General features: G+C 44.9%; 1 protein-coding gene across 1 annotated transcript in view; it reads right to left on the reverse strand.

Annotated features, from left to right (window-relative positions):
* LOC139228919 (cell division cycle protein 20 homolog) overlaps nt 1-9313 on the reverse strand; it is a 48048-nt gene extending 38735 nt beyond the window's left edge. The window contains exons 1-4 of the mRNA XM_070860443.1: nt 9273-9313; nt 6753-6784; nt 5005-5192; nt 2379-2473 (exon numbers count right to left, since the gene is read on the reverse strand). Of these exons, the coding sequence (XP_070716544.1) occupies nt 2379-2473; nt 5005-5192; nt 6753-6784; nt 9273-9313 (356 nt within the window). The remainder of the gene's footprint in view (nt 1-2378; nt 2474-5004; nt 5193-6752; nt 6785-9272) is intronic.
* Between the last annotated feature and the right edge of the window lie 2166 nt (nt 9314-11479).

An 11479-nucleotide genomic window follows, 5' to 3' on the forward strand; every position in this document is an offset into this window, starting at 1 on the left:
AGTCCAACACAAGAGCCACAGACCCTGAATTAATTGAATAACATACCTGCTAACAGTCCTTTAACAATGCATATCAAATATCTATGCTGTCTGACTGTTCAATGTAATTACAGTGCAATCAGGCAAATAGAATTTCCTGTGAAATTGAATTCTATAAAGAGTGACACAGACTTCAACTTTACTTCTCAATTTCCTATTTTAATTGAGGAATCCCGATATTAAACAGCACCGCTGAGAAAAACAACAAACTGCCACTATCAGCTTATTTGCTAATTCTACTACAATCCATACGCTGGCACTAATAGCTTGAGAGGTAGAACTACAAATTAAAGATGTGCTGGGGGAGAGAGAAGTAGTAAGGGAGACGGGTTTAGGGAGAGACTTGCAGTAAGTAAGCCTAAATTGGCTGAAGGTGAAACAGAGAAGGGAGAAAAAGGATGCATAGGAGGCTGGACACGGAGAACTGGAGGGTACCAAATAAGTTGCCACTTCTCTTCCAAATGTACACTAAATACCAGATAAGCACAAAGATGGTCATAAAGTTGAGGAAGGTTGTAGAGAGTTAGAGATGAGTGTTTCCAGAATACATGTAGAACCAGCCATTGAAAATATTATCCATAATGATCCAGGATAATAGACAATTTGTTATCTCATTTCGGCTAGAAGTTGGCATTCACATGAGGTAGGGCGAGAAACTGTGTTCTTGCATACAGACTACTTTTAAGGATGAACATGATGTATGTGGCCATAGGCCGAACTGGACTGGATGCCATACAGCCCTTCGGAGCATGAGACCTGGAAGATTTTAAACCCTGGACCCACTGAACCCGGCGAGATGACCTATGTGGCTGGCGGGTGGGAACGGGATTTTGGGTGGCACAAGGCCTGATTGAGTGGGCCCCGACGGTAAGGTAAGTGTTTGGGAGGGGGGTTAGGATGGTCAGAGGGGAAGGGAAGCCCGTGGGCTGGGGAGGCCTGAGGTTTCCCTGTAGGACCCAGAGGGCTTTGCCATGCAGGCCTAGGGTTAATATTGCAGTTGGGTCCTGATGACATCATCAGAACCCAATCCGCATATTTAAAGCAGGACCCCTCTGTTTTCCCGCTTTCTCACCAAAAAGAGCAGGTTAATATCGGGACCCGTATGAAGGCAACGGGATTGGAGTGCGTAAGACATAGGGGGGCTGAAATTCAGGTTCTCAAAAGACCCATTACTGTCCATTTGTGGCAGCCATGCATCGGAATCCCGTGGCCGCCGCTTTGTGGTCAGCTGGCCGCCCCGACACAAATTCAGGATGGGAATTTTTCGGCCTAGACCCGATGCCACCCAATGCTGATGACCACCGCAAGCGCATCATCAGGATACGCACCACTGCTTTCCCTCACCTTAAAAATGCACCGACCGAAAGTTAGGTCAAAAAAACGATCCCCTGCCACGCGGTGTCCCTGACAGCTTTCTGTGACGGTGCACCTTATCCCCAGTGAGTGCTGCCTTCAAGGGGAGGACCCACTGCCGCGACCGCCATGTAATAATTTTTGCCGGCCGACTTCCCGATTGGCTGGCAAGATAGTGTCCATGGGTTCGGCCAGGCCGCCATCGGGTAGCCTGGTACCCCCTCTTGGGTGCCAGGCTACTGGCCCGGCAGAAACCCTCCCTAGTGGCCGAAGATGAAAACTCTCAGATTCTCTCCCCCTAATGTCCCGCCCTCACTATGACTGATTTTCTTTGGAACTTAATTTCAAAGTCCTGAAAATCAATCATCCGACCACATCGTGGATCCATACAGTAAGAACGTAAAAAAATCACAGGTGTGCTACTAAATTTCGGCCCAAGGGCGTTTACCTGCCCGGTTGGCTAAGACTGAGGGTATCAGATTACAGGATGCTCCCTGGGTTTGAGATTCATGATAATCTTTCCTTTAAAGTTAAAATGATAACACAAATCAACAAGATTTGTACAGAACAAGATATCCACAGAAAAGCTGTGAAATTCTAATGACACTTTTCAAATTGGTTCAATAAACAATGTAACAATTAACACTCAAAGATTAAAGTGGCATTTTTGCAAAATTGAGAAAAAAGCCAAACTAAGAGTGTAGTTTTATTATTTTATTCTAATCTAAACTATTCTAGTCCCAGATATCTTGTTTATGCTTTTTCACATTGGAAAGAATCATCATATTTGAGGCTTTTTCAGTAACTATGTGAGCAAAACTGTTTGTTTCATCTTATACGTACAGTAAAAACCCAGAAAATTCGAAGTCAACTCATATCTGTTTAAAGAGTATTTAAATGGTTAGTAAAATTAAGCTAAAATGATTGAAAAATGTGAGTATATATGTATACATGATGATTGTGAAGCCAGACTACTAAAGACATACCTGCTAAGAATGTGGTCATTCCAATTCAGAGCTCCAACCATTGAGCTATGGCTATGCATATTTCGCAATTTCTTCTTAGTCTCAACATCCCACAACTTGGATTTAAAACAAATATATTTCTTGTTATAACACTTTGTGATCAAAATGTATTCTTTTTACAATGGTTTAAAATTTTGCATCCAAAATATACAATGGCAATATAATTTTTTTGCTTCTTCTCCTAAAGGCTGTGGTTTATTTCTGCAGTATGGCTTAAAGGAGCATACCACTTCAAGGCACAGCACGTGCTAGAGAGCGACGGCTGTGAAGAGCATGACTGGATTGGATGTCACCAAGATCCAGGTCACTGATTGGAGTGTGGGCAGGTACAGCAGGAGCAGTGAGGTTGGGGCGCAGGAGCGGCGAGTGATCGTGGAGCAACGTGATCGGGGCCCAGGAGAGGCGTGAGTTCGGGCATAGAAGAGGTGAGGGCCCAGGGGCAGCACGGGCCAGCCCACACTGTAATATGTGTGTGCACTAGGTCCGTGCAGCAGAGCTGGTCTCCAGTCGTCTTGGTTAATCCTTGCCACTGGACCAAGGCCTAGCTCTGTCAAGCCCGTGTGGTGGCTGGTGTGCAACGGCCACCACACGTTAAAAAAATCAATGCACAGGCATCTTCCATCTTTCAACATGTAATTTGGGACCTGGGATATTAGGTCCTTCATTGAAACACCTGTGAAATCATCCCTTTTTGGTGTGGAAGCAAGTCATCCTCGATACGAGGGACCACCTATGATGATGATGGTTCCAAGTATGCCAGCAGCACTCTTATAACTCCGTAGGTGCCCAATTCTTAAAAAAATTGTTAGCTGGTGTTGGAACAAACTTTGCAGACCTCCACCCACAATCCATCCATTAGTGGTGCTAACAGAGATCCGTTAGTTCTGTACAAAATATGCACACATCGAGACCGAATTTCTGTGACCTCCAACTGCACTCCTGTGGTTGGTCTCTACTCAGAATCATGCCCATTGAAAATCTGCAAAGGGGCCTGGTTTGAGGCAGGTTTCGTCCATCCCAAAAATGGCTCCTGATGTCAGAGGGGGCTGAGGACAAGCAGAAAGAATTCTCACTCCAGAAATTTCTTCAGCCCCGGCCTCTATACCACTGAGTGACCTTCACACCAGAATGAAAACTAAAGGGTTAACATCTCCTGACGATTTGGAAATAGCTACCTATTGCACAGGTGTTTCTGTTATTATTGGCCAAATGAAGATCACAGAAAAGAAGCGAGATTTTAATGCAAACAAGTCGGTGGAGTGGCAAAAGTGGGGCCCACTTGGTGATCCAGGCCTGGGGCCTAGCCTTGAACCACTCCATAAGAACACAGATAGATGTATTAATATCGATCCCCTTGGATATTGTTACATTGCATATCTACAATGTTACACACAAGAACATAAGAAATAGGCCATATGGCCCCTTGAGCCTGCTCCGTCATTCAATAAGATCATGGCTGATCTGATCATGGACTCAGCTCCACTTCCCCGCCCACTCCCCATGACCCCTTATCCCCTTATCTTTTAAGAAACTGTCTATTTCTGTCAAATTTATTCAATGTCCCAGTTTCCACAGCTCGCTGAGGCAGCGAATTTCACAGATTTACAACCCTCTGAGAAAATAAATTTCTCCTCATCTCTGTTTTAAATGGGCGGCCCCTTATTCTAAGATCATGCCCTCTAGTTCTAGTCTCCCCCATCAGTGGAAACATCCTCTCTGCATCCACCTTGTTAAGCCCTCTCATAATCTTATATGTTTCGATAAGATCACTTCTCATTCTTCTGAATTCCAATGAGTAGAGGCCCAACCTACTCAACCTTTCCTCATAAGTCAACACCCTCATCTCTGGAATCAACCTAGTGAACCTTCTCTGAGCTGCCTCCAAAGCAAGTATATCCTTTTGTAAATATGGAAACCAATACTGCACGTAGTATTCCAGGTGTGGCCTCACCAATACCTTATATAGCTGTAGCAAGATTTCCCTGCTTTTATACTCCATCCCCTTTGCAATAAAGGCCAAGATATCATTAGCCTTCCTGATCACTTGCTGTACCTGAATACTATCCTTTTGCATTTCATGCACAAGTACCCCCAGGTACTGCGGCACTTTTCAATCTTTCTCCATTTAAGTAATAACTTGCTCTTTGATTTTTTTCTGCTGAAGTGCATGACCTCACACTTCCCAACATTATACTCCATCTGCCAAATTTTTGTCCACTCACTTAGCCTGTCTATGTCATTTTGCAGATTTTTTCTGTTCTCCTCACACATTGCTTTTCCTCCCATTTTTGTATTGTCAGCAAACTTGGCTACGTTACACTCAGTCCCTTCTTCCATGTCTTTAATATAGATTGTAACTAGTTGGGGTCCCAGCACTGATCCCTGCGGCACCCCACTAGTTACTGATTGCCAACCCGAGAATGAACCATTTATACCTTTATCTTTAGCTTATTTCTTCAAGCCAGAATTTATTATCTGTGACACTTTAAGCAGGTTAAAATTTTGATTAAAACAAACAAAAATGGCTTCTATAATCTATTCAGTCACTAAAATCAAACTGAAATGAAAACAATTAATACCCTGTTACCTGCACATCAGCAGCACTGGTTCCAATTGCTAGATTGTTTCTATCCTTAATCCAGGCGACTGATGAGATGTATCCTAATTCCACATTTATGGCCTGATGCACTCCCTTCTCTGGGTGCCAAAGATACACTGCATTGGAAAGAGCAATAGCTACAAGATTTGCAGCATTCCAGTCAACCAAATTAAGATCTAGAAAATATAATGCAGAATGGTGTAAAACAAAAACCTGCATTTTATATAGAAAAAGATCCCAAGATGCTTCACAGAGGCTTGAGGAAAATGGACAAAGGAGAGATTGGGAGGTGTCACCAAAAGCTTTGTCAAAAGCGGTATATTTTAAGGAGCATCGTAAAAGAGCAGAAGTAGGTGGAGAGGCATAGGGGTTTAGGGTGGGGATTCCATAAAGTGGGATCCAGGCAGCATAAAGTATAGCTGTCAGTGATAGGAGGTGCACAAGAGGCTGAGGAACAGAGAATTTGGTGGGGCTTGTAGGGCTGAAAGAGATTACATAAATAAGGAGGGATAAGGCCAAGAAAGAGAATTTAAAATTTGAGATGTGAGGAGACTGGAAGCAATTCAGTTTTGGAAGAACAAGGGTGATTGGCGAGCGCGACTTGGTGTGAGATAGGATACTGGCAGCACAGTTATGACAAAGAAGTCACTCAGATTTCTATGGATTTTATAGGCTAGTGCTTAGAACTATTTTCTCAGCAACTATTAGGCCGTGAAATTTTACAGGGGTTCTCCTGGTCTCCCACTGTTACTCTTGCAGGAGACAGGCAGAAATCCTGGCAAAACAGTGGAGACCCAGCCTTATCCGGGTTACGCTGGGTCACCGTAGAGTTACAGCAGGAGACTTGGGGAACCCCTTTGGAAATTTCGGGCCTTAGTATCAGTTAAATAGATCTCCGCAGTTAAAATATTACTGATGAAGATCATTCATTAAAATCTGCCACAATCCAAATCAAATCCTTCCATTAGTGTGTTCAAACATTGAAGAAATTACTTTTGCTCAGTCACTTCCTCTACCCCAACTTCATCCCAGTTATCTTAATTGCAGTAAGGTTTAGCACACAGACATATATCTAGCAATGTACTAGAGCAATGTAGCTCCTTAGGCTAATTGCTGAAAGGCTTCCTTTAACAGTGTACTATGAATCCCTCCCTGTCCCATTTTCCCTCCTTCCTTAGATATCTAGGATAAAATAGCCTTTTAAAGGAAAGCCAGAATGTGAGTGACAGCTGAAACTGGGATACAAATGTTTATCTTCTGGTCAAGAATCCAACATTCTAATGTTACAACTATCAGGCCAGTCACTCAACATATTAATCAAAAAATAAATTAACGTGCAACCTGCAGTTTGGCAGTCAAACATTCAGGAGGTTGAGATGAAACCATAACTGAAATGCCTTATTGCCTTGGAGTGCATGGCAGCCTGTTGTTCTTAATTTTGAACCATACAGAATATATTTGAATATGCTTCAAGGCAATAACACATCAATGGTAATTTGAGACTTTGTGGTTATTGGCAGTGTTATCACAGTAGACAATGCCAGAGAGACCATCCCATCAAGGAGACTAAGCAAATAACTTTGTGATCAGGCAACAATTCCCTACTTTAATTCTCTCTGCTAGGCCAGGCAAACTGCTGAAGAAATTGGAAACCACTTTTCTGAGCTAAAATTGGGCCTCAAAAGCCCCTGTGACTCCCTACCCCATTACTATCTCACATAAGGAACACAACTAACCACAAGACTTGTCACTTCCAAAAATCTGCAGCCTAAGGAAAAATATAACATATACAGAATGCACATAGCGAACTCCATGGTAAGGGCTCCATGACAGAAGGATGGGCAGCAAAACATTTCCCTGCCTGAAACTGCTGAAAGGCAGTTTGCTGAATCCTTTCTTACATGCATACCTGAGAAAAAAAATTTCTAATCACTTCATTCAAAGCTGATATTTCAGACAAAGTTTGTGGGGAGTCAAAGCTTGTGAACTTAACCACTTCCTGGTTTGGCATGTCATTCAAGTCACCTACCAGTCTTTTCTACAAGCTTAATTTGTCAGGTGCAATTCTGGTGTAAATGTCTGAATCACTGGGTCTGCAGCTTTTGCCCTCCTTATCATATCATTTACATACATTGAAGGTGGGCACATCTTCTGCCAGCAACCACTGGTTGAATATTGTAAGACGATTTGGCCAGGCAGGACATCACAGATAAGCTTGGTACCATTCTCACACAATGGCCAGAATCTTACCAGCATTGCGAGTGCAAGTTTGGAGGCAGCCCCACTGTCAAAATGGCCATGATTAATAGCGAGGAGGAAGTCCGCTCTGAACCTGCCTCCATGTGAATTTCCAAAGTGCCGGCTCTGGCTCCGGACTGCAGACCTGGCACTAAGTGACGTGTCAGACAATTGTCCTAGTTAACAAGCTGCTTAAAGATATTTCAGCAGCATTTTACCAGGTCCAAAGGATTTTTCCAAGTTTTTTACTGGGTCCACATCCCTCGGGTATCACGTCAGGTAAGCGTGTCGGGTTCTCAACTCTGTATTTCTTTTGTTCCGGGATGTGGGACTCGCTGGCAAGGCCAGCATTTATTGCCTGTAAGAAGGTGGTGGTGAGCCATTTTGAACCGCTGCAGTCTGTGTGCTGAAGGTACTCCTACAGTGCTGTTAGGGAGGAAGTTCCAGGATTTTGACCCAGCGACGATGAAGGCATGGTGATATATTTCCAAGTCAGGATGGTATGTAACTTGGAGGGGAACTTGCAGCTGATGGTGTTCTCATGTGCCTGCTGCCCTTGTCCTTCTAGGTGGTGGAGGTCTAGGGTTTGGGAGACGCTGCCGAAGAAGCCGTGGCGAGTTGCTGCAGTGCATCTTAAAGATGGTACACACTGCAGCCACGGCACGCCAATGGTGGAGAGAGTGAATAATTAAGGTGGTGGATGGGGTACCAATCAAGCGGCTGCTTTGACCTGGATGGTGTTGAGCTTCTTGAGTGCTGTTGGAGCTACACTCATCCAGGCAAGTGGAGAGTATTCCATCACACTCCTGACTTCTGCCTTGTGGATGGTGGAAAGGCTTTGGGGAGTCAGGAGATAAGACACTAGCCACAGAATACCCAACCTCTGACCCACTCCTGTTGCCACAGTATTTATGTGGCTGATCCAGTTAAGTTTCTAATCAATGGTGTCCACCAGGATTTTGATAGTGGGGGTATTCAGCAATGATAATGCCATTGACTATCAAGGGGAGGTGGTTAGATTCTCACTTGCTGGTGATGGTCATTGCCTGGCACTTTTGTGGTGCAAATGTTACTTGTCACATATCAGCCCAAGCCTGAATATCATCAGGTCTTGCTGCATGCAGGCATGGAGTGCTTCATTTTCTGAGGAGTTGTGAATGGAACTGAACACTGTGCAATCATCAGCGAACATCCCCAATTTCTGACCTTATGATAGAGGGAAGGTCATTGATGAAGCAGCTGAAGATGGTTGGGCCTAGGACACTGCCCTGAGGAACTCCTGCAGCGATGTCCTGGGGCTGAGATGATTGGCCTCCAACAACCACAACCATCCTCGTACATGCCAGGTATGACTCTAGCCAGTGGAGTGTTTGCCCCCCGATTCCCATTGACCTCAATTTTACGAGGGCTCCTTGATGCCATGCTCGGTCAAATGCTGCTTTGATATCAAGGGCAGTCACTCTCACCTCACCTCTGGAATTCAGCTCTTTTGTCCATGTTTGGACCAAGGTTGTAATGAGGACTGGAGCCGAGTGGTCCTGGTGGAACCCAAAATGAGCATCGGTGAGTAGGTTAATGGTGAGTACGTGCCTCTTGATAGCACTGTTGACGATATCTTCCATCATTTTGTTGATGATTGAGAGTAGACTGATGGGGTGGTAATTGGCTGGATTAGATTTGTCCTGCTTTTTATGGGCAGGACATACCTGGGCAGTTTCCAATTTGTTGGGTAGATACCAGTGTTGTAGCTGTACTGGAAAAACTTGGCTAGAGACGCGGCTAGTTCTGGAGCACAAGTCTTCAGCACAACAGCCGGAATGTTGTTGGGGCCCATAGCCTTTGACTAGTTGACAGCTGCAGAAGTGATGTAAAAGCTACCATTTCACAGCTGTTCAATTTCCAATCAAAGAAGCTGGAGCCTTTAGGATTTGGAATACACTTTTCAGCTTTATGAAGGTTGAAAGTATTTGCACTGAACTCTCGATCCAGTATCATCTCCTTGGAGCAACCTATCTCACCACTGGCAAATTGCTTCTGGCATCTCAACGTCAGCTGCCATCTATTCCATCAGCATCGATGCCCTTGAAACAAATCTCACCTTGGTCCTCAGAATCCCACCATGATCAGCCCCAACACCAACATCACTAGGCACACCAGCATCACCAACAACACCAACCTTCTCCACAATCACCTGATGCTGTACAGGACAAAGGGCATCAGCACCCGGCCACATTGCTGTCCAGGATGCCAGGGGCAGCCTCACCATGGCACCACCCCACACCAGCACCAGAAAGCATCCCTACAATGCTCAAGCCATTCCTTTCACATTCATCACCATTGGGGAGGGGGGAGGGGGGGGTACCATTATTTATCAGCATTCACTGCAACTCACTAAGCCACTTCCAAAGGTGCATACAGATCGGTCTCAGAATGCAAATGTTGAAAATACAGATTTGAATGTTTGACAACACATTAGCAGAAACGTTTTATCAGCATTGGCAATAACACCCAAGTGCCTACCCTTATGTGTTGTTAGTTGGTATGATTGGACAAGGATGAAGGTGAGTATGAGGGGTGGCTAGTGAGATGGGGATGTGATAATGTAAGCAAAGAGAGAGGGATGGTTGGAGGTGCAAGGTAAGTTGGTGTGAGTAAGTATGTGTAGGAGTAGGTTAGGGAAGGCAGAGTGATGGGGATGTGATGAGTGGCACAGCAGGATGAGGTTGAGTGTGGCTTTACAGTAGCATTTCGTGATCCACAGAGATCATTGAAAGTTTTGCGCCAGTGCAGCCAGGTCGCACCTTTATGCAGCGCTTGTCAGTGTTGCAGCACCTCAATGCTGCAGAACACTGACAGAACAAGTGTCAAAATGTATGTGGACATGGTCTCTTTAAGGCTGATGAAGCATCATCAGATTATGTCATCAGACCCGCTTCCTTTTAATTGGCCGGGAACCTCGCAGGGGGGGCTTAACAATCCCCATCAAGGTAAAATCAAGTCGGAGGACCGGATCAACACAGCTGTAGGGTCGGCATCTGCCACGGAGATCGCCCGCCCCAGACCCGTCGAGGTTGGTAAAATCCAGCCCAATGTTCCCACACACACATATTTTCCTGCAAACGTGGTTGAATAGAAACCAGGAGCTGGAATCTTGGCTGGTTTTCTATTCCTTAATCAAAAGGGACTGAAGATAATTCATAATACCGGTACTGATACTGGCACCAATACGAAGATCAGCTAATTAAGCATGGTCCTTCCCACTAAATAATTGGGAGTTTGGGGGCTCCAGTAAAGGTTATTGTTCAAGTGTGTTATAGCTGCTGATATAGAAACATAGAAACATAGAAAATAGGTGCAGGAGTAGGCCATTCAGCCCTTTGAGCCTGCACCACCATTCAATAAGATCATGGCTGATCATTCACCTCAGTACCCCTTTCCTGCTTTCTCTCCATATACCTTCATCCCTTGAGCATAAGGGCCATATCTAACTCCCTCTTGAATATATCCAATGAACTGGCATCAACAACTCTCTGCGGTAGAGAATTCCACAGGTTAACATCTCTCTGAGTGAAGAAGTTTCTCCTCATCTCAGTCCTAAACGGCTTACCCCTTATCCTTAGACTGTGTCCCCTGGTTCTGGACTTCCCCAACATCGGGAACATTTTTCCTGCATCTAACCTGTCCAGTCCCATCAGAATTTTATATGTTTCTATGAGATCCCCTCTCATCCTTCTAAACTCCAGTGAATAAAGGCCCAGTCGATCCAGTCTCTCCTCATATGTCAGTCCAGCTATCCCAGGAATCAGTCTGGTGAACCTTCGCTGCACTCCCTCAATAGCAAGAACATCCTTCCTCAGATTAGGAGACCAAAACTGAACACAATATTCCAGGTGAGGCCTCACTAAGGCCCTGTACAACTGCAGTAAGACCTCCCTGCTCCTATACTCAAAACCCCTAGCTATGAAGGCCAACATACCATTTGCCTTCTTCACCGCCTGCTGTACCTGTATGCCAACTTTCAATGACTGATGGACCATGACACCCAGGTCTCGTTGCACCTCCCCTTTTCCTAATCTGCCGCCATTCAGATAATATTCTGCCTTCGTGTTTCTGCCCCCAAAGTGGATAACCTCACATTTATCCACATTATATTGCATCTGCCATGCATTTGGCCACTCACCTAACCTGTCCAAGTCACCCTGCAGCCTCTTAGCATCCTCCTCAC

Source organism: Pristiophorus japonicus, chromosome 2, assembly GCF_044704955.1.
Source record: "Pristiophorus japonicus isolate sPriJap1 chromosome 2, sPriJap1.hap1, whole genome shotgun sequence".
NCBI classification, from domain to species: Eukaryota; Metazoa; Chordata; class Chondrichthyes; family Pristiophoridae; genus Pristiophorus; species Pristiophorus japonicus.